The sequence below is a fragment of the Carcharodon carcharias genome, chromosome 18, assembly GCF_017639515.1.
Source record: "Carcharodon carcharias isolate sCarCar2 chromosome 18, sCarCar2.pri, whole genome shotgun sequence".
Lineage (NCBI taxonomy): Eukaryota > Metazoa > Chordata > Chondrichthyes > Lamniformes > Lamnidae > Carcharodon > Carcharodon carcharias.
In genome coordinates, this window is record NC_054484.1 from 54,234,254 (window position 1) to 54,254,642 (window position 20,389).

The following is a 20,389-nucleotide window of genomic DNA, read 5'->3' on the forward strand; positions in this document are numbered from 1 at the left end:
CAATCCTTAGCAAGCTCCAAGTGTTAGCCACAACGACTGAAATAGAGTTCCATTTGTAGCAACAAGCATTTCTTCAAGTTACCATTCCCAAAATGATCCTCACGTGGTCAACCAAGAACAAGTACCACGTTTCACATTATTACTGTGGTAGATTTGAAATGTTGGCTGTCATTGAAAAGTCAACAACTTTAGTGTAATTATTGCACCTTTTTAGTTTATAGCAAATATTGTTAATGCTAATAGAGCATTTCCACCACTTTTCTGGGGTTTTCACTATCTTCGAGTAGGAGATGGAGAAATTTTACCATAGTACCTTCATCCATAGCCTGTGGCTAAGACTCAGGTTGCATAATCTTAATTAAATTAAAAAAGTTGAAATTATTTGTATGGAACTGTATTCAACCCGCTGTAATGCTATGTGATATTAATCATTCTGAAAAGAATGGCTATTTTAGATATGTATGGTTCTGGAATTTGTATGGTTCTGGAAGAAAATTATGCAGTACTTGAAGTCAGATTCCTTTTTTTGTGAAGAGGGAACAGAAAGGGTGAAACCTTGGATTCTTACCTACTGGTATAGAAAGAATATCTGATTGGAGCTGCATCATTATCTTGTTACTGGTCATTCCGCCATCCACCTGGAGAGTGGTCTGATTGACACCAGATTCTTTATTCACAGCCTCAAGAAGCTAAAAGAAGCAATGGCCAAACAGTAACAGAAGCACAATTAAGTCCATATTTATTTTTGTTAACCCTCCAATATAGAATTATTCTTTGTTGACATCACCCAAAAAATTTTATTCAACTTGTAAAAGATTTATTTTTAAAGTGAACAGCTGTTAATCACTTCAATTACCTGCAGAACCTAATGTCCTGTGTACTTTTTCACTACGGAAAGCAATCTAATATAATACAGCTTTGGCTTGGAAGTGGAAAATTAGAAGGTTAATCTGACACTCCTAGCACGGAGCTTTACTCAGAGCACATAGTTTGGAAACAAGGCTATAACTGCGCTGATTTTACAATCCACACTTTATTCAAGCATGACTGGGAACATGGAATGACTACATTTACCCTGGGTATGAAATTCTAACAGCTTCATGCCACAGATATCATTACAAACATCAGCAAAACATGAAACTAAAGCACTGGGACTAAAGTGTGATGTGAGTATGAACTCTCTATAGTGCTTCAAAAGGGAACTGGACAGGGTCATGAGAAAAAAGCCTTTCCAGTTATAGGGGGTTAACTGTGCGATCGTTAGGACTACAACCTTCTGGAACTTTGGCTGATTTCCTTGGGAGTTGGAGAAGAATTTTCCAGTCTATTTCCTAAATTGACCCAAGTTGTTGTTCTCTCTAGGTTTTAGTTCCTCAGGAGATTGTGAGACAAGGTAGTGGGGGGAGGAATAGGTAAATGGTATGAGTGACTGAACCCCATCTGGATGAGCTGGTTTGATGGATGTGATTGTCTTTTACCAACTTTCTTTCTATATTGTATGCATGTTTATGTGGACAACCTAATAGAGACTATTTGGGCGTTAATTTGGGTTGTGTGTCACCAATTTTCTTCTTCTTTAGATGATAAGTGGCCATCTAATGTTTCAAAATCGGCTTTCAGATTTGGGCATACACTTGCGATGGGAAATCTACATTCATGGAATCCTGATCAAGAAGTTCGCACATAGCATACATTTTGTTATGACCAGGTGAGGTGGTGAGAGCTGGCTCCGTTCTATTCAGCCCCCTTGGTTGGTCATAAGAAAGATTTTAAAATTTCTTTTCCCCATGAATGTCTTATCTAATCCAAATGTATTTATCTGTTAACAAGGAGCCAATGAAACCAGGCTTTCTTGAGTCAAAGAATAAGTTTATTAGTTACTAAACCCGAGAGAAAAAATAAAGAATCAACGGCACACATACACAAATACTGGAAGTAAGAAAGTTAGGGTCCAATAAAGGTTAAAAGAATATATGACTAAGTCCTTTGCTTGTCTTTGAGGTGTAGATTGTTGAGCATTGCAGCTTGTTTGGAGTTAGGTGGTTTCCTGTAGAACTATGGAGTTGACTTTGTTCAGGTCTGCACTTCATTGAAGGCACTCTTTTAGCTTGAGAGAGGGAGAATGTGCGAAAGAGAGCGCACACGAGAGAGTGAGAGCGAGCACGTGAGAGACAGCGTGTGACAGAAAGTGCGAGACAGGGAGTGCGAGAAAGGGAGCGAGCGCGAGAGAAAGAGGGCGGGCGCGAGAGAAAGAGGGCGGGCGCGAGAGAAAGAGGGCGGGCGCGAGAGAAAGAGGGCGGGCGAGAGAGAAAGAGGGCGGGCGAGAGAGAAAGAGGGCGGGCGCGAGAGAAAGAGGGGGAGCGCGAGAGAGAGGGGGAGCGTGAGAGAAAGAGGGAACGCAAGAGAAAGAGGGAATGCGAGAGAAAGAGGGAACGCGAGAGAAAGAGGGAGCGCGAGAGAAAGAGGGAGCGCGAGAGAAAGAGGGAGCGCGAGAGAAAGAGGGAGCGCGAGAGAAAGAGGGAGCGCGAGAGAAAGAGGGAGCGCGAGAGAAAGAGGGAGCGCGGGAGAGGGGGGGAACTTGAGAGAAAAAGGGAGCATGAGAGAAAGAGGGACCGTGAGAGAAAGGGAGCGCAAGAGAGAGGGAGCGCGCGAGAGAGGGAGCGAGAGAGAGAGGAAGCGCGAGAGAGAGAGGGAGCGTGAGAGAAAGAGGGAGTGCGAAAGAGAGGGAATGCGAGAGAGAGGGAGTGCCAGAGAGAGAGGGAGCACCAGAGAGAGAGGGAGCGCCAGAGAGAGAGGGAGCGCCTGAGAGAGAGGGAGCGCCAGAGAGAGAGGGAGCGCCAGAGAGAGAGGGAGCGCCAGAGAGAGAGGGAGCGCCAGAGAGAGAGGGAGCGCCAGAGAGAGAGGGAGCGCCAGAGAGAGAGGGAGCGCCAGAGAGAGAGGGAGCGCCAGAAAGAGAGGGAGCGCCAGAGAGAGAGGGAGCGTGAGAGAAATAGGGAGCGCGAGAGAGAGAGATATTTCCTGTTCATTTCCAGCAGTGTCTTTAAATGGTTGTCATGTTTCTTTTTCTCCCGTGTTTTCTTCTGCTTGGCAGAAACAGTTTTTAGAATCTCTCTGTGTATTCTCGGAAGGGAATTCAATTAGCATGTCTTGCATTCATTGTAACAGACCAAGTAATCCTATTTTTTGATCTTTGCATCTCCAAATTTTTCACCACATTTCAAATATGAATCAGTATTGGTCACTTTATTTAAGGAAGGATGTAAATGCGTTGGAAGCAGTTCAGAGAAGGTTTACCAGACTAATACCTGGAATGGGTGGGTTGTCTTATGAGGAAAGGCTGAACAGACTAGGCTTGCTTTCGCTGGAGTTTAGAAGAGTAAGAGGCAACTTGATTGAAACGTATAAGATCCTGAGGAATCTTGACAGGGTGGATGTTTCTTTTTGTTAAAGAATCTAGAACTAGGGGTCACTGTTTAAAAATAAGTGATGCCCATTTAAACAGAGATGAGGCGAAAGTTTTTCACCCAGAGGGTCGAAAGTCTTTGGAACTCTCTTCCTGAAAAGGTGTTGGAAGCAGAATGTTTGAGTATTTTTAAGGCAGAGGTGGATAAATTCTTGGTGAGCAAGGGGGTGATAGGTTATTGGGGCTAGGTGGGGTGAAAATTTCAAGTTACTATCAGGTCAGCCATGATCTTATTAAAAAAAAAAACAGAATTACCTGGAAAAACTCAGCAGGTCTGGCAGCATTGGCGGAGAAGAAAAGAGTTGACGTTTCGAGTCCTCATGACCCTTCGACAGACAAGATCTTATTAAATGCTGGAGCAGGTTCGAGGGGCTACTCCTGCTCCTTGTTCGGATGTTTGTAACAGGAGATGGGGGTTATTTTATTCTCTTTTGAATGTCTGATGAGTATCTGGCTGATTAGCAGTTCCCATTGTCTTGATAAAACTATAATTGAGCAAAGTCCAGTACTCTGCACTTTTTATGCCTTCCTTTCAAGAGTCTCTGTTTGAAGTGGGCCTTACACCCCCCACCGCAAACAAGGTGACAGGTCTGCAGTGCAATTCATATAGAAGCTTTCCAGAAAAGTGGCCAACTTTACAGTCGCAGCCATCAGGTAACTCATGGCATACATTTTTTTGATTTTCCACAAAACAGGTATTCTTTAAACAGTTCAATATGTCTGTGGTGAGCTGCTGAAGTTGTAGGTAGCCCTCACTCAGTCACAGTTTCCTGTCATCATGACACTATTAACATCCAATTGCATGAAGAGCAGTCAGATGATAACGTAAATCAGTCTGCAGTGTTGCTTTGAAGCCACTTCTGCTTTTTTGGAACTTCACACTCTAACCAATACCTTGTCTTGCCATTATACAGCTAATACAATCTTAAACATCCTGAAGAACTCCCCACCACCATCCCCAAGCCACCTCACCCACATCAGTGCTATTTAAAGGGACCATGAAGTACTTAAAGATTATTTGCTGGATTATTCCTTTTGACTGCTGGTGCATTTGTATGTATTTTTAGAGATTTCCTACACCTGGTTAAAGTTTGAGTACTCTACAATGAGGGTTCTGACTGATCTTGCAGTCCTTTATGCATCAAGTAAATTATTGAGTTTAACCAGGTTGCTTCCAAATGCGAGTAGCCTTGTCAGGCTTCCTCTGGGAATTGAAGATGACTGGGAGAATGAAGAGCAACCACACACAGGACAAACTGCTGGAAGGCAGGTGGGGGGAGCGGGAGGGGATGGACAGGTGGGAGTCCAGGGTGGTGGTGTGGGAAAGAAAGGCACACAGCGGGATGCCATAATCTGTCAATGAACTTCAGGGGCCATAAACTTAAACTCATCCAAAACTCGTTTATCGCTGATACTAACATCGTTTTTGTTTTACATCAAAAACAATCTACCAGCTAAAATCTGTGTATACCCCTTAACGTGCAGTACATTATTGTTATTTCAATCTTGTGAAGAAGCCTATTCATAAGAATACATACCACCATTTACGCTCAAAGACAACTGAATATAAGTTCCAATTCTAAAACTCACCAATTAATTCAGGTAATTATTTGTACTGAAGTTGGTTGCAAACACTTCAGCGTTATCTTTAGCATGTGAGTGAAAAAAGGAAATGCTGAACCGTTTGTAACCACATTCAGCCAGGAATGCTAAGTTGATAATACTTCTCGGTCTCCTTCTCAGGTCACTGTTGCTGGTGTCAGTCTTCAGCCAACTCAATTCATTCCACATGACAAAGAATTGACTTAGTGCACCAGGCCTAGAAAATAGTACTAGTCCCAACAACATCCTGGCTATTCAGCTGAAGATCTGTGCTTCAGAATTAGTTGCACCACTAGCTAATCTGTTCCAACAAGTTTATAACACTTGTATCTACAAAAATGTGAAGCATTGCCTAGGTATATCCTATCCACAAAACACAAGGCAATCCATATAAAAGCAGAATACTGCGGATGATGGAAATCTGAAACAAAAACAGAAAATGCGAGGAAAACTCAGCAGGTCTAGCAGCATCTGTGGAGAGAAAAACAGAGTTAATGTTTTGAGACCATATGACCCTTCTTCAGAGGGGACAAATCCATCCTGGCCAATTACCACTTGTTACGATCCCTGGAGACACCATTAACTTTTCAAAAGAAATCCCAATTCTCAGTGCCCAACTTAAAGGCATTGCATAAAAAGATTTCAAGGTATAAGGCTTGTATTATAACACACGAACTGAAAGCAACATTGACTAAACAGTGTTTTAGCAGGCAACTTATATTCTAAATGGCAGAAAAGATCCCCTATTTAACACTTAAAGCAAATCCCCCTCCATAGTTATACTTTTATCCTGTCCCTTAAGTGGAAATTCTATTATCCTGGAACCAGTCCAAAGTTATTCTTAGCTTCCGAAAACTTGCTTCTTTTCTTTTACTTTCTTGGCTGGGTGACTCCGACTTCCCTAACTGACTTTCATGTTGAGGGATGAATTAGACAATCTTCCCTCTATCTAAATCTAGGCAAATCTTCCAGTCTTGTTTAAATCCTGACAAACCTAGTCCCATCAATTTGAGCGCAAGCTTCCACCCACATCCTTGAGTGGTGAACCAAAGAGACTTTGCTGTTCCTATCTCTCTGCTCTCTCTCAGATCCTTGTAGGTTGACTGTCTGTGAAGTTCAGTGACATTTTAAGAAAACACCCAATCTGACAATGGCTTCCTATCTTAAAGCTCATCTCTATGGCAATGTGACAATAGGTCTTCTATCCAGGTAGAAAGGCTAATTGGCTATCTTTTAATAATTTCATTCTATCTTGAAACTAAATAGACAATTTAATTTAAAGCATAACCATCTACAAAAAAACTTGACATTCCTCACACCCTCCAGTAACACTGGAGAGTAACAGAGCGGAATCTTGTTGAGGCGTTGGTAGTCTCACCTGCTGGCTGGAGAGCCAGTGAGTGACCCATGCTACCTTTTTGGAAAGGCCCGCCGAACCACACACCAGTCAGGCCAGTGGTGGTCCTTCTCTTGGAATCAAGACCCTGGGAGCATGAGTCTTGTCAACTGAGAGCTGCTGCTCAGCAATGCCACTGGGGAGGCCATGCCTGCTTTCAGAAGGACAGGCATCGGAGTCCTAGGATCGCACAGTGGCCCAGGCCACAGGTAAGCAATGTGTGGTGGGGGGAGAGTGGGGGAGAGTGGGGTCACAGCTCTCAGCAGGCCCTCCCTTCCTGATGTCCAGGCACTGAGCCCTTTTGATCAAGGGATTCTCCCCCCCCACTCCCCTGCCAAAACCCCAGAGGTGACAAGCTGGCTGCAGTTTTACCTGTTGTGCAAGGCGCCATGGCCCAGGCCTGCCTGGAGTTTGGTTACAAACAGCGACAGTGGGATGGAGGCCCTTAAGTGATCATTAATTGGCTGGGCGAGAAGTCTGACCTTCTGACCCAGAATTTAATTCTGGTGGAGGTGGAAAGGTGGTGGCGTTCCAGTATGCCACCATCCCACCTAAGTAAATGCTCTTTCCACCTCCAAGCTCACCACCAGTGAGAGCACAAGATTCCAGCCACAGTTTATCTACCATCAGCTCAGAGGCTTTGATCATTGTTTACAGGTATGAACATCTTGCATTTTCTTCCCTGTAAAACAAATTTGCCAACCCCCCCGTGTCCCCCCAACACCCACTGCACCACACCCCTCTTTAATCTTTAACACCCGAGCCAGATTGCCAGATTTCCTGTCAATCGAATTCAGAACAGATCATATGACACCTTAATTTAAAGTAAAATGGAGGAATTAAAGAAACAGTCCTGAAACATGGCAATCTTACAAAATTTTGCATTTGCAACACACCCCATCAGTATCTCAACAATCAGCAAATTGATGGAAGGAGTCATCAACAATGCTATCAAACAGCAGTTAACAATACCCTCTCCCTAATGCTCACTTTGGTTCTGTTAGGACAATTCTGGCAAAAAAATTTAAACTGCAACCTAGAGGCACCCAATAGAATAAAGCATTAGCTTACCTCACGGGTTTGAAAGGCGACAGCTTCTAGTGCAGCAAATGCAATATGATTTCTATTTGTATACTGGGTAATGCCACAAATTATTCTGCAGAGCAAATGAGTGGAATATCATTTTAAGTTTAAGTAAAGTAAATTCATACAGATATGATTCGCATTGTGCAAAAGATTTCAATATTCTATGTTTCAGAAAAAATAATTATTCAATGGCTTTATTTAGCAACATTTAACATTAGTTATAATGGAGCCCATTTCCCACATAAGTCAACTTAGTTTGAAATGGTGAACAAGCTCCAGCTCTATATGCATAGCATCACTTGTAAGTTGTACACTTTAAACTTTAGTTTGGATACAACAAACTATTTTAGCAACGGAAACAATAGTGCGCATTTCTATGGAGGAGTTCACAACCAAAAGTACATCTAAAATATTACACTCTAAGCAGGAGGGGAAGAAAGAAAAATGGAGAACATATATAGAAACATAAGGTAGAGTACAGGACAAAGTTATACTGAGGATTAATTCACCAGGGATTCACGGGATTTTAATTTTAACATTCCTGTACTTGAACATTTAACAAGATTTATGACCAGGTCACGCAATTTAACTAGCTGCTGTTTCTCTCACAGGGAGACATCATTTAAAAGAGCATGAAGGGAGAGAACGGTGGAACACCATTTAGAAGAGTGTGAGGAGACAGAATGGTGGGACACCACTTAGAAGAGCACAAAGAGTGACCAGCCGGACACCATTTGAAAGAGCGCAAAGGGATAGTGTGCCGGGTCACCATTTAGAAGAGCATTAAGTGTGAGCAGGGGGACAGCATTTACAAGAGTGCTAAGGGAGAGTGTGGCAGAGACAGTTTAAAAAGGGTGTGAAGGGAAAGCGCGGTGCAGACAGTTTTAAAAGAGCTAGGTTAGTCTGTGGCTCCAGAACAGACCGTCAGTGTTCTGAGGAAATCAAAGTGTGACATCACAGGAAAACAGGTAAATGATTGGTTAGTATTTTTTCTCGTTTCTGTTCCCAAACTCAGGTAATTTATTAGCAATCATAAGGTTTATTATTACTAGTAATGTTTTCTAGCAGTAGTAAAGCTTAATACCAATAGTAGGGTTTATCAATTATAAATTAGTTAAGAAAAATAATTAATTAACACATAATAAGGATGACAGGCGATATACTGCAGCTGCACTATGTGGATACTGGTGGATGCCAGTGTGATCCACAGCAACCACGTTTGCACTAAGTGTCTACAGCTCAAGGAACTTCAGCTCAGAGTCAATGAGCTGGAACCTGAGTTATGGACACTGCAATGCAGCAGGGAGGGGGAAAGTTAGGTGGACACTTTGTTCCAAAAGGCAGTTAGTCACACCCCTTAGGGAAGGGTCTTGTGATTTGATCAGTGGTCAGGATCAGGAAGGTGTGATTGCAAATAAGGCAGGTAAAGGAAATGACAAGGTAGAAGTGGAGGAGCCTCAGTCTTTGCAACTGTTCAACAAGTTAGATGTTTCTGCAGCCTGTGTGGGTGACAGCAGGGCTGCAAGGTGGATGAGCATGTTGACCATGGCACCATGATACAGGAAATCATTCAAGTTGGGGAAGTAAACAGCAATACAGCAGTAGTATGGGACAGTATAGTCAAGGGGATAGGCACAGTTCTCCACAGCCAAGAGTAAGAGTCCAGGAGGCTGTGTTGCCTGCGCTGTGCCAGGGTTCAGGACATCTGCTCGGGGTGCAGGAGGAGGATCCAGTTGTCGTCATCCACATAGAAACCAATGGCATAGATAGGACTAGGAAAGCGGTTCTGCTCAGGGATTACGAACAGCTAGGTGCTAAATTAAAAAACTGAACCTTAAATGTAATAATCTCTGGATTATTACCTGAGCCATGAGCAAATTGGCATAGGGTGAGTAAGATTAGAGAGATGAAGGCGTGACTCAGAAAGTGGGTTGTGATTCATGGGGAACTGGCACCAGTACAGGGAAAGTGGGAGCTGTACCATTGGGGTGGTTTTCACCTGGGACCAATGTTCTGATGAGTCATATAACTAGGGCGATAATGAGGGCCTTAAACTAAATAATGGTGGGAAGGGATCATGTGAGGGATGATATGTTAAATTAAGAGGAAATTACAAAGTAATAGAGCAGGGTAGCAATCTAGGTAATGATAACAAGAATGTGGCAGGATGGGATAGAGCATATAAACTTAAGAGTGTACCAGCACCTAAGGCCAGAGATTGCAAAAATGGCAAAAAGACAGAGTTAAAGACTCAGTATCTGAACGCACACAATATTCATAACAAAATGATGAATTGTTAGCACAAATAGAAATAAAGATGTATGACCTGATAGCCATTGCAGAGACATATATGCAAGATGATCAAGGCTGAGATCTGAATATTGAAGGGTATTGACATTTCAGAAAGGCAGAAAGCTGGGAAAAGGTGGCGGGATGGCTTAATTGATTAAGGATAACGTTCGTACAGTAGTCAGAGATGACCTGACCTCAGAAGAGCAAGATGTGGAATCAGTTTGGGTAAATACGAGAATTAGGAAAGGTAAGTGGTCACTTATAGGCTCCTCAGCAGTAGTTGCACTGTAGGACAAAGTATACAGGAATAAATGAAGTGCATAAGAAATGTACTGCAATAATAATGGGCACTTTAATCTACCTAAAGATTGGGTAATCCTAGCACCAACCAGGGAACAGGCTACTCTAGACCTGCTAATATGCACTGAGACAGAATTAATCAATAACCTCATAGTAAAGGAGATTCTAGGCAACATGAGGCTAGACGTCTTAGGAATCATGCCATGATAGAATTCACGTTCAGTTTAAAGATGAGAAGTATAATAACATAAGAATGAGAAGCAGGAGTAGGCAATTCAGCCCCTTGAGTCTGCCCTGCCATTCATTACGATCATGGCTGATCTAATTTTGGCCTCAACTCCAATTTCCCGCCCTCTCCCTATAACCTTTCAACCCATTGGGCAGAATTTTGCCCTAGGTTGGCGGGTGGGCCCCACTAGCTCGGTGGTGGACGGGCAGCGGAACTCCGCCGCTGAAACGGGGCCAACCGCCATTTTGGGTGGGTGGGCCAATTAAGGCCAGCCCAGTAGCCTGCCCGATGGGAAGCGCTATGCACTTCCTTTGCGGGGTGGGGGAGGGAATCCCCAACTGTCAAAGTGCGCTCTTTCGCGCATTTGAAAGAGCGCACTGCTCCCTGAGACTAAGTGCTGTCTCAGGAAGGTTACTGACATTCTAAAAAAAAATATAAAAATTATTAATATGTACCCCTCATGTGACAATGTCACACGAGATGGGACATGTTAATAAGAAGCACATAAACTTTATTAAAAGTTTTAAGAATGGACATGATACCTCATCCCGCCAGTGGATGAGGTTTCATGTATTATCAGAAGCCCGCTGGGGCTCCTGACCTGCCCACCAACCTTAAGGTTGGACGGTCAGGGCATTTAACTATCCTAATTATCCGTCAATGCCCTTAATTGACTATTGACAGGTTGGCAGGCGGACAGCTGATTTCACTGTCCACCCACCTTCCTCAATATTTAAATGGACTGGAATGATGTCAGGGGTTCCTCCCAACGTCATCCCACTTCATTTTCCCATCGCGAGCGGGCCCCGCCCCCAAATCGCCGATGGGAAAATTCAGGGCATTACTAATCAAAAATCTGTCTACCTCCTCTTTAAATTTATTTCGCGTCCAGGCATCCACTGTACTCTGAGGTCATGAATTCCACAGATTCACGACCCTTTGAGAAAAGTAATTCCTCCGTATCTCTGATTTAAATCTACCACCCCTTATCCTAAAACTATGGCCTCTCGTTCTAGAATGCCCCAGAAGGGGAAACATCCGCTCCACATCTACTTTGTCCATCCCCTTTAGCATTTTATATACCTCAATTAGATCTCCTCTCATCCTTCTAAACTCCAGCAAGTCTAGGCCTAAACTGTTCAATCTCTCCTCATAAGACAAGCCCCGCATCTCTGGAATCAATCGAGTGAACCTCCTTTGAACCGCCTCCAGTGCAAATACGTCCTTCCTCAAGGGGACCAAAACTGTGCACAGTACTCCAGGTGCGGTCTCACCAATGCCTTGTACAGTTGCAACAACACTTCCCTATTTTTATACTCTATTCCTTTAGCAATAAATGCCAAAATTCCATTTGCCTTCCTTATTACCTGCTGTACCCGCATAGTAGCTTTTAGCGATTAATGCACGAGGACACCCTGATCCCTCTGCACTGAAGCACTCTGAAGTTTCTCTCCATTTAAATAATAGGTCGCCTTTTTATTCTTCTGACCAAAATGGATAACCTCACACTTATCCACATTAAACTCCACCTGCCAAATTTTGGCCCATTGACCTAATCTGTCCATATCCATTTGTAAATTTCTTATTTCTTCATTACAACTTACTTTCCCACCTATTTTGGTGTCATCCGAAAATTTAGCTATAGTACCTTCTATTCCTGAATCCAAGTCATTAATATAGATTGTAAATAGTTGGGGCCCAAGGACCGAACCCTGTGGCACCCCACTAATTACAGCTTGCCATCCAGAAAAATACCTATATATCCCGACTCTGCTTTCTGTTGGTTAGCCAATCCTCTAACCAAGCTAATATATTACCTCTAACTCCGTGTGATCTTATCTTGTGTATTAATCTTTTGTGCTGCACCTTATCAAAGGACTTCGAAGTCCAGATATACTACATCTACAGGATCCCCATTATCCACTTTGCTTGTCACATCTTCAAAGAACTCTAGCAACTTAGTCAAACATGATTTACTCTTCATAAAACCATGCTGACTCTGATGGATTGCAATTTGACTTTCCAAATGCCCTATTACTACTTCCTTAATAATGGATTCCAACAATTTCCCAACGACAGGCGTTAAACTAACTGATCTATAGTTTCCTACTTTTTGCCTCCCCCCCTTTTTGAATAAGGGCGTTATATTAGCATTTTCCAATCCACTGGAACATTTCCAGAATCCGGGAATTTTGAAATATTATAGCCAATGCATCCACTATCTCCACTGCCACTTCCTTTAAGACCCTGGGATGTAGACCATCAGGTCTTGGGGACTTGTCACCCTTTAATCCCAATAGTTTACTCAGTACTTTTTCTCTTGTGATGGTGATTGTTCTAAGTTCCTCCTTCTCTATATCCTCTGCACTACCTGTTACTATTGGGGTGGTACTCGTGTCCTCCACTGTGAAAACTGAGGCAAAATATTGATTAAGCGTCACTGCCATTTCTGCATTTCCCACTATTAACTCCCCAGTCTCATCCTCCAAGGGATGACCAACATTCATTTTAGCTACTCTCTTTCCTTTTATATACTTGTCGAAGCTTTTGCTATCAGTTTTTACATTTTGCGCTAGTTTTCTTTCATAATTTACCTTTGCTCTTTTTATTTTTTTTTAGTAACCCTCTGTTGATCTTTAAAAGTTTCCCAATCTTCCAGCCTGCCACTGACCTTTGCAATTTGGTATGCCTTAGTTTTTGCCTTTAAGTTATCTTTAACTTCCTTGCTTAGCCATGGATGCTTTTACCCCGTCTTACCATCTTTCTTCCTCATTGGGATATATTTTACTTGGGAGGAATGAATATCTCCTTAAATATCTGCCACTGTTCATCAACTGTCCTACCTTGTAGTCTTCCTGCCCAGTCCACTAGGGCCAAATCTGCCCTCATACCTATGTCGTTACCTTTGTTTAACTCCAGAACACTCGTATGGGACTCAAGTTTTTCACTCTCAAACTGAACTTGAAATTCTATCATACTTCCCTAGAGGATCCTTTACTGAGATCATTAATTAATCCCATCTCATTACGCAAAACCAATCCAGGATAGCCTGCTCCCTGGTTGGTTCCACAACATATTGCTCCAAGAAACAATTTCTAACACACTCTATGAACTCTCCTTCAAGGCTACCCTTGCCAATTTGATTAGTCCAGCCTATATGCATATTAAAATCATCCATGATTAATGCCGTGCCTTTCTTACATGCTCCCAGTATTTCTTGGTTTATACTGTGCCCTACTGCTAAACTACTGTTTGGAGGCCTATAAATTACTCCCACCAGGGACTTCTTTCCCTTGCTATTTCTTACTTCTAACCAGACTGACTCGACATCTTGCTCTCCAGTGCCTATATCATTCCTCACTATAGCACTGATCTCTTCTTTTACTAACAAAGCTACACCACCTCCTTATCTTTCCTGCCAATCCTTCCGAAACATTCAATACCCTTGGATATTCAACTCTCAAACCTGTTCTCCCTGTAACCACGTCTCAGTAATTGCCACCAAATCATACCTATTTATTTCTATTTGCGCTGTTAACTCATTAGTTTTATTCTGAATGCTACGTGCATTCAGATACAAAGCTTTTAAGTTTGCCCTACTATCAATTTTCCCTACTCTTATATGATTCTTTGGTGCAATATGGCATTCACACACTCTGTCCCTTCCTTTCACTTTTTGATAGCAATCAGCCTCGGCACTAACCTGCACTCTTACCCTCTCCTTAAACTTTGATTTTTTATATTTCCATGCAACTGAACCCTCCCCCCACTATACAGTTCTAAGACTAGTGTTTTAGTGTTTACTAAATGTAGGTAATTATAAGGGTATGAAGGCAGAGTTGGATAAAGTGAAGTGGGAAACGAGGTTAAAAGGGAGAACAGGAGAGATGGAGTGGCAGACTTTTAAGGAAATATTTAGTAACCTGCAGCAAAGATATACCCAAATGAGAAAGAAAGACTGAGGAGGATGCATCATCTGTGGCTAAATAAGGAAGTTAAGGATCATTGTATAAATCAGTGAAGATTAGTGAAAGGTCAGAAAATTGGACAAATTTTAGGAACCAGCAAAAACTGACTAAAAATAATAAAGAGGGAAAATTACAGCATGAAACAAAGCTAGTTAGGAATATAAAAATAAATACTAAGAGTTCCTACAAGTATTTAAAAAGGCAATGGGTAACTAAAGTGAGTATTGGCCCTCTGGAGAGTGTGTGGGGGAATGAAACAAGGAAATGGCTGAAGCGTTGAACAAGTATTTTATATCTGTCTTCTCTGTAGAAAACTAAGAAAACATCCCAACAATATTTGAAAATCTAAAGGTGAAAAAGGGAGGAAGGAACTTAAGATAGTCACCATCACCAGGGTCTTAAAAGTGGCTGGAGAGATAGCAGAGGCATTGATTATAATTATTTAAAATCCCATAGATTCTGGAGGATCCTAATGAATTGGAAAACAGCAAATGTAACAGCTTTATTCAAAAAAGGAGACAGAAAGCACAAAACTATAGGCCAGTTAGCCATCTATCTGTCATAAGGATATCGCTAGAATCCATTATTAAGGTGGTTATGGCAGGATACTTACAAAGTCATAATGGGATCAGGCAGAGTCAGCATGGTTTTGTGAAAGGGAAATTGTGTTTAACTAATTTATTGGAGTTCTTTGAGCCTTACGATTGGCGGGCAGGCAAATCGGCCAGGTGGCCTTTGGATTTTTTACGAAACTTCGTTCATGAACGGGATGAGGTTTTCAACAGAAATTAAAAATAAAAAAAATGTTGAAATGTCATTTATAACATGTTCCTGCTCATGTGACAGTCACATGAGGGGGCATGTTTTTAACATTTTTAAGATTTTTATTTTTTATTTTAAAATCTTCAGCTCCCTCAGGCAGCTCTGTGCCTCAGGGAGCTTTCATTGGATGTACCTTTGCGCATGCACAAACTTCCACACTTGCCCTCCTCCTGGCTCCACTCCGGCAGCGCTCAGATGTTGTAGCATGGTTTCAAACTGGCTGGCCGTTAATTAGCCAGCCAGCGTGAAATTGATGTTGGGGCCCGATCATAGGCAGTTGTGCCTGCCCGATGCGGTAAAAATCCTGCCCTTGGTGCTTATTACAAGAGCACTTGCTTAGCAATTACCTGCTCATTGATGCACAGTTTGGGTTCTGCAAGGGCCACTCAGTTCCTGACCTTATTACGGCCTTGGTTCAAACATGGACAAAAGAACTGAACTCCAGAGGGGAGGTGAGAGTGACCGCCCTTGACATCAAGGCAGCAGTTGGCTGAGTGTGGCAAAACTGGAGTCAATGGGAATCAGGAGGGAAACTCACTGCTGGTTGGAGTCATACTTAGCATAAAGGAAGATGATTGTGGTTGTTAGAGGTCAGTCGTCTGATTTCCAGGACAACACTGCAGGAACTCCTCAGGAGCTAGGCCCAACCATCATCAGCTGCATCAGCAATGACCTTCCTTCCATCATGAGGCCAGAATTGGGGATGTTCGCTGATGATTTCACGATGTTCAGCACCATTCACAACTCCTCAGGTACTGAAGCAGTCCATGTCCAAATCCAGCAAGATCTGGACAATATCCAGGCTTGGGCTGACAAGTGGCAAGTAACATTCGCGCCACTCAAGTGCTAGGCAATGATCACATCCAACAAGACAGAATCTAACCATCGTCCCTTGATGTTTAATGGCATTACCATCACTGAATCCTCCATCCTGGGGGTTACCATTGACCAGAAGCTGAACTGGACTAGCCATATAAATACTGTGACTACAAGAGCAGGTCAGAGGCGAGAAATCTGCCACGAGTAACTCAACTCCTGACTCCCCAAAGCCTGTCCACCATCTACAAGGCACAAGTCAGGAGTGTGATGGAATACTTTCCACTTGCCTGGATGAATGCACACCAACAACACTCAAGAAGCTTGACACCATCCAGGACAAAGCAGCCAGCTTGAATGACACCCCTTCCACAAGCATTCACTCCCTCCACCACTGATGCACAGTGGCCACAATGTGTACAATCTACAAGATGCACTGCAGAAACCCACCAAGGCACCTTAGGCAGCACCTTCCAAACCCATGACCGCTACCATCTAGGAGGACAAGGGCAACAGACACATGGGAACACCACTATCTGGAAATTCCCCTCTAAGCCACTCACCATCCTGACTTTGAAATACATCGCCTTTCCTTCACTGTCGCTGAGTCAAAGAACTCCCTCCCTAACAGCATTATGGGTGTACCTACACCACAGGGACTGCTGTGATTCAAGGTGGCAGCTCACCACCACCTTCTCAAGGGAAATTAGGGGTGGGCAATAAATGCTAACCTAGCCAGCGAAGCCCACATCCCCATAAAATGAATTTTTAAAAAAAATCAAGTAGAGAAATTTTACTGCAGCTGTACAGGGCCTTGGTGAGGCCGAATCTGGAGTACTGTGTACAGTTTTAGTCTCTTATTTGACAAAGTATATCACTGATTTAGCAGTTCAGAGGAGGTTCACATGATTCATTCTTGGGATGAAGGGCTTACCTTATAAAGAAACGTTGAACAGGTTGGGCCAAATCCATTAAAGTTTAGAAGAATGAGGCGTGATATTATTGAAACATATAAGATCCTGAAGAGGACTTGACAGGGTGGATACCAGTAAGATGCTTCCTCTTGTGGGAGAGACTAGTACTAGTAAATACAGTTTAAAAACAAGAGGTCTCCTTTTTAAGATGGAGATGAGGAGAATTTTTTTCATTCAGAGGGTCATTAGTCTGGAATTCTCTTCCACAGAAAACAGTGGAAGCTGGGTCATTGAATTTATTCAAGGCTGAATTAGATAGCTTTTTGACAGACAACTGAATCAGGGGTTTCGGGGTGGGGGCGCGGGGTAGACAGGAAAGTGGAGTTGAGATCACAATCAGCCATGATCTTATCAAATAGGTGGAGCAGGCTCAAAGGGCTAAATGGCCTACTCTTGCTCCTAAATTCTATAGGCAGGATTTCCCAGCTGGCGGGACCCGCACACCAATGTGTAAAATGACGTGGGATGACATCAGGCGGAACTCCCAATGTCACCCCGCCTCATTTCAATTTTCAGGTTGGCGGAGGCGCAGCCGAATCAGCTGTGCGCTTGCCGACCTGTTAACGGCCAATTGAGGTCATTTAAAAACTAATTGCACTAGTTAAAGGACCTGCCTAAGGTTGGCAGGCAGGCCAGGAGCCCAGGCGGGCTTCAGACAAAGAATGAAACCTCATCCACAGGCGGGATGAGGTTTCATGTAGGTTTTAAAAAATTTAATTAAAAGTGATGGACATGTCCCAACTCATGTGACAGTGTCACATGAGGAGACATGTCAGGGAAATTTTATTTTTCTATTTTTAACATTTTTGAATTTGGTGCCGATTTCCCTGAGGCAGCACTTAGCCTCAGGGAGATGAGTGCGCTGTTTCGCGTGCATGCGCGAAAGAGCGCACTCTTGGCTTAGGAATTCACCACCCCCCCCTACCCAGCCCGCACCGGAAGTGCATAGTGCTCCCTGGCAGACGTCACACTGGGCGGGCCTTAATTAGCCAGCCCATGTAAAATGGCAGCGTGCCCCGGATTGGGGGCACCGATCAGAGCTGCGCCTGCAAGCGCCTGCTCCTGAATCTCACCCCCAACGGGGGGAAATTTCTGCCCTATATTCCTATTATTGTACATCTCAAGTATTGCCAACTTGTCTATTCAAAGAGTTTGCTAATGACAATATAACCAATGTATATATAGGGGTGAAAAAATACATAGATGTCACAAACATCATACATGCTTCAAAACCAGCTTTTAGTAAGCAAGTCATTTATTACCTGTTCATTTTGACACTTCTGAAGCTGGTGAAAATATTTCACACTATTTAAATTAGTGAAACAATTAGTTACAAGCTATGGTTAACACAATAGAGAGCTATTCACGTTTAATCTGTGAATCAAAACAACACATATATCCGATTTGAAAATATATTTTTATTATTTAAAAAACTGAGTACTTATTAATGATGCAGAAATAACAATTCAAAATCATTTGAAAGTGCAGGATCAGCAAATAAAACTGCTGAGTGCAACCTCACAATAGCAGAATAGAATCCATAGAAACAGCCAGTGGTTTCCAGAGATCATGACATTGCCTTTACAAACATTAATACTGCTACTGTGTATTGAAACCCATAATAACCAACTATGTTTTTTGACAGGGATGTAAAAATAAAGCTCTTACCCTCTTGCAGTAGTATCCCAATATGGTGCATATAACCCTGAGAAGGCTGGAACAAAATAGCAACCATAAGAGGAACCCACAGAAGCAGCAAGCTTCTCTGAAAAAAAAAAAGGTTACATCATAATTCACATTTATCAAAGTCAAAAATGTGATTTGCAAGTCAAAAATAATACAATTCGCAATCAAAAAGAGGTTTAATAATTATTGCCTATTGGAAGGTAATAGTGGAGCTTGGTGATAATAAGTTCATGAGTATTTTAATACCTGTTTTATATTGTACTCCCATGAAAAACACCCCCACCCAGATCAGTCAGCCTCTAGATGTCACGGCTGTCAGCAAGTGTCTCCCAGTTGTCAGTTTCAATGTTCACCATCTTCATAGCTGGCTTGCTAGTGTCCTTGTAACAGAGGTATTGATGCCCAGGAGGTCATAATCCAGTGGTCAGTTCACCATACAGAACTGCCATCCATCTGATGAACGTGGCCAAGCCAGCGCAAACACCGTAAGCTTAACAATAGGTATACACTGGTGGAATTAGCATGCTCCAGGACCTCTCAGTTGGTGACCATGTCCTACCAAAAGATGCTGATGTTAAGTCTAAGACAGCGGAGGTTCAGCCTTTTCTTCTGCCTGGCATATGTTGTCCAAGTCCCACCACTGTAGAGGAATGCACTAAGGATGCAGGCTTGGTAAACTCGCAGTTTTGGTGTTCTCATTCAGTTTGGACTTAACAACTGCAGCTTTTGTGATGTGTGTTGATTTCAGCATTAAGTGAGAGATTGTTGGTGATTGTGGAGCCTAGATATGTGAAGCTATCAACAACCTCCAGCGCCACCTTGTCAATGCTCATATATGGCAATATGGCAATGTTCTAGACCATGACGTTTGTCTTCCTGATGTTGATGATCAAACAAAACTCTTTATAGGATCAGAGTCTGTCCATTCGCTGGAGAAAGTAGTACCAGTGCAGCAGCATCTTTTAGACTATATGACAAGTATCATTTTCCTTTGTTGCAGCACAAATTTGACTTGTGTAGTGTGATTTGACGTATAGAACAATATAAATTTATAGAATAGGACTTAGCCATTCAGCTCATTTGGCCTGGATTTTGCAGTCAAAATAACAGCTTTGCTATATTTGTTTCTCACCGAGAAATTCACCATTGAAATACATGGAACATGTGAAGTTGCTGTGCTTCCCTTCTAAATACCCAAAAAACTCAAGAGAAGAAGCTAAGGTTTGTTTATTCTGGTGTAAATGGATAATAAGTCTCAATTACTTCAAAACAATCTAACACTGAAACTTAACTTATATACGTGTGAAGTCTCCTTCAGATTTTAAAAAAATGTTAATTTTTTTCATTTATTTTATCTTTGTCTTTTATCTCTTCCTTAATCCCATTTTTCTTCCCTGCTCTTTATTTCACCAAATGTGATAACATATTGAAAAACCTTACGCCTCCTGTTCTGGACTCTGCATGCCTTAGTGAGAACTTTTCAATCTGATTGGTTAGAGGCACAACATTGTTTGTCCATTCGCATAGGCTCCAGATCCCCATAGAGGGCTTTGGATTTTTATTTAGTATACTTTCCAGTGCAAAAGCCCATTAGAAAGTCTGCGGTAAGTGCAAATGTAATGAACTGCTGGAGGACTTTAGTAGAGCTAACCAATTAATTCCACTCGCTGTACCTTGACCAATAGCCCTGGAAGTTTATCTCTCTTCAAATATTTATCCAACTCTCTTTTTATTATGACTGTTGAATCAGCTTCC

The 20,389-nt window shown here is 42.4% G+C and overlaps 1 protein-coding gene across 4 annotated transcripts in view; it reads right to left on the bottom strand.

Annotated features, from left to right (window-relative positions):
* Positions 1 to 20,389, bottom strand: part of gk (glycerol kinase) — a 114,057-nt gene that overhangs the window by 20,680 nt on the left and 72,988 nt on the right. For all 4 annotated transcript variants that reach the window (XR_005945761.1, XM_041210593.1, XM_041210592.1 and 1 more), the window contains exons 14-16: positions 18,617 to 18,713; positions 7,533 to 7,617; positions 569 to 689 (exon numbers count right to left, since the gene is read on the bottom strand). Coding sequence is in view for 3 of the 4 variants with exons in the window: in XM_041210593.1 (XP_041066527.1) it covers positions 569 to 689; positions 7,533 to 7,617; positions 18,617 to 18,713 (303 nt within the window). In the remaining variant the exon portion in view is untranslated. The remainder of the gene's footprint in view (positions 1 to 568; positions 690 to 7,532; positions 7,618 to 18,616; positions 18,714 to 20,389) is intronic.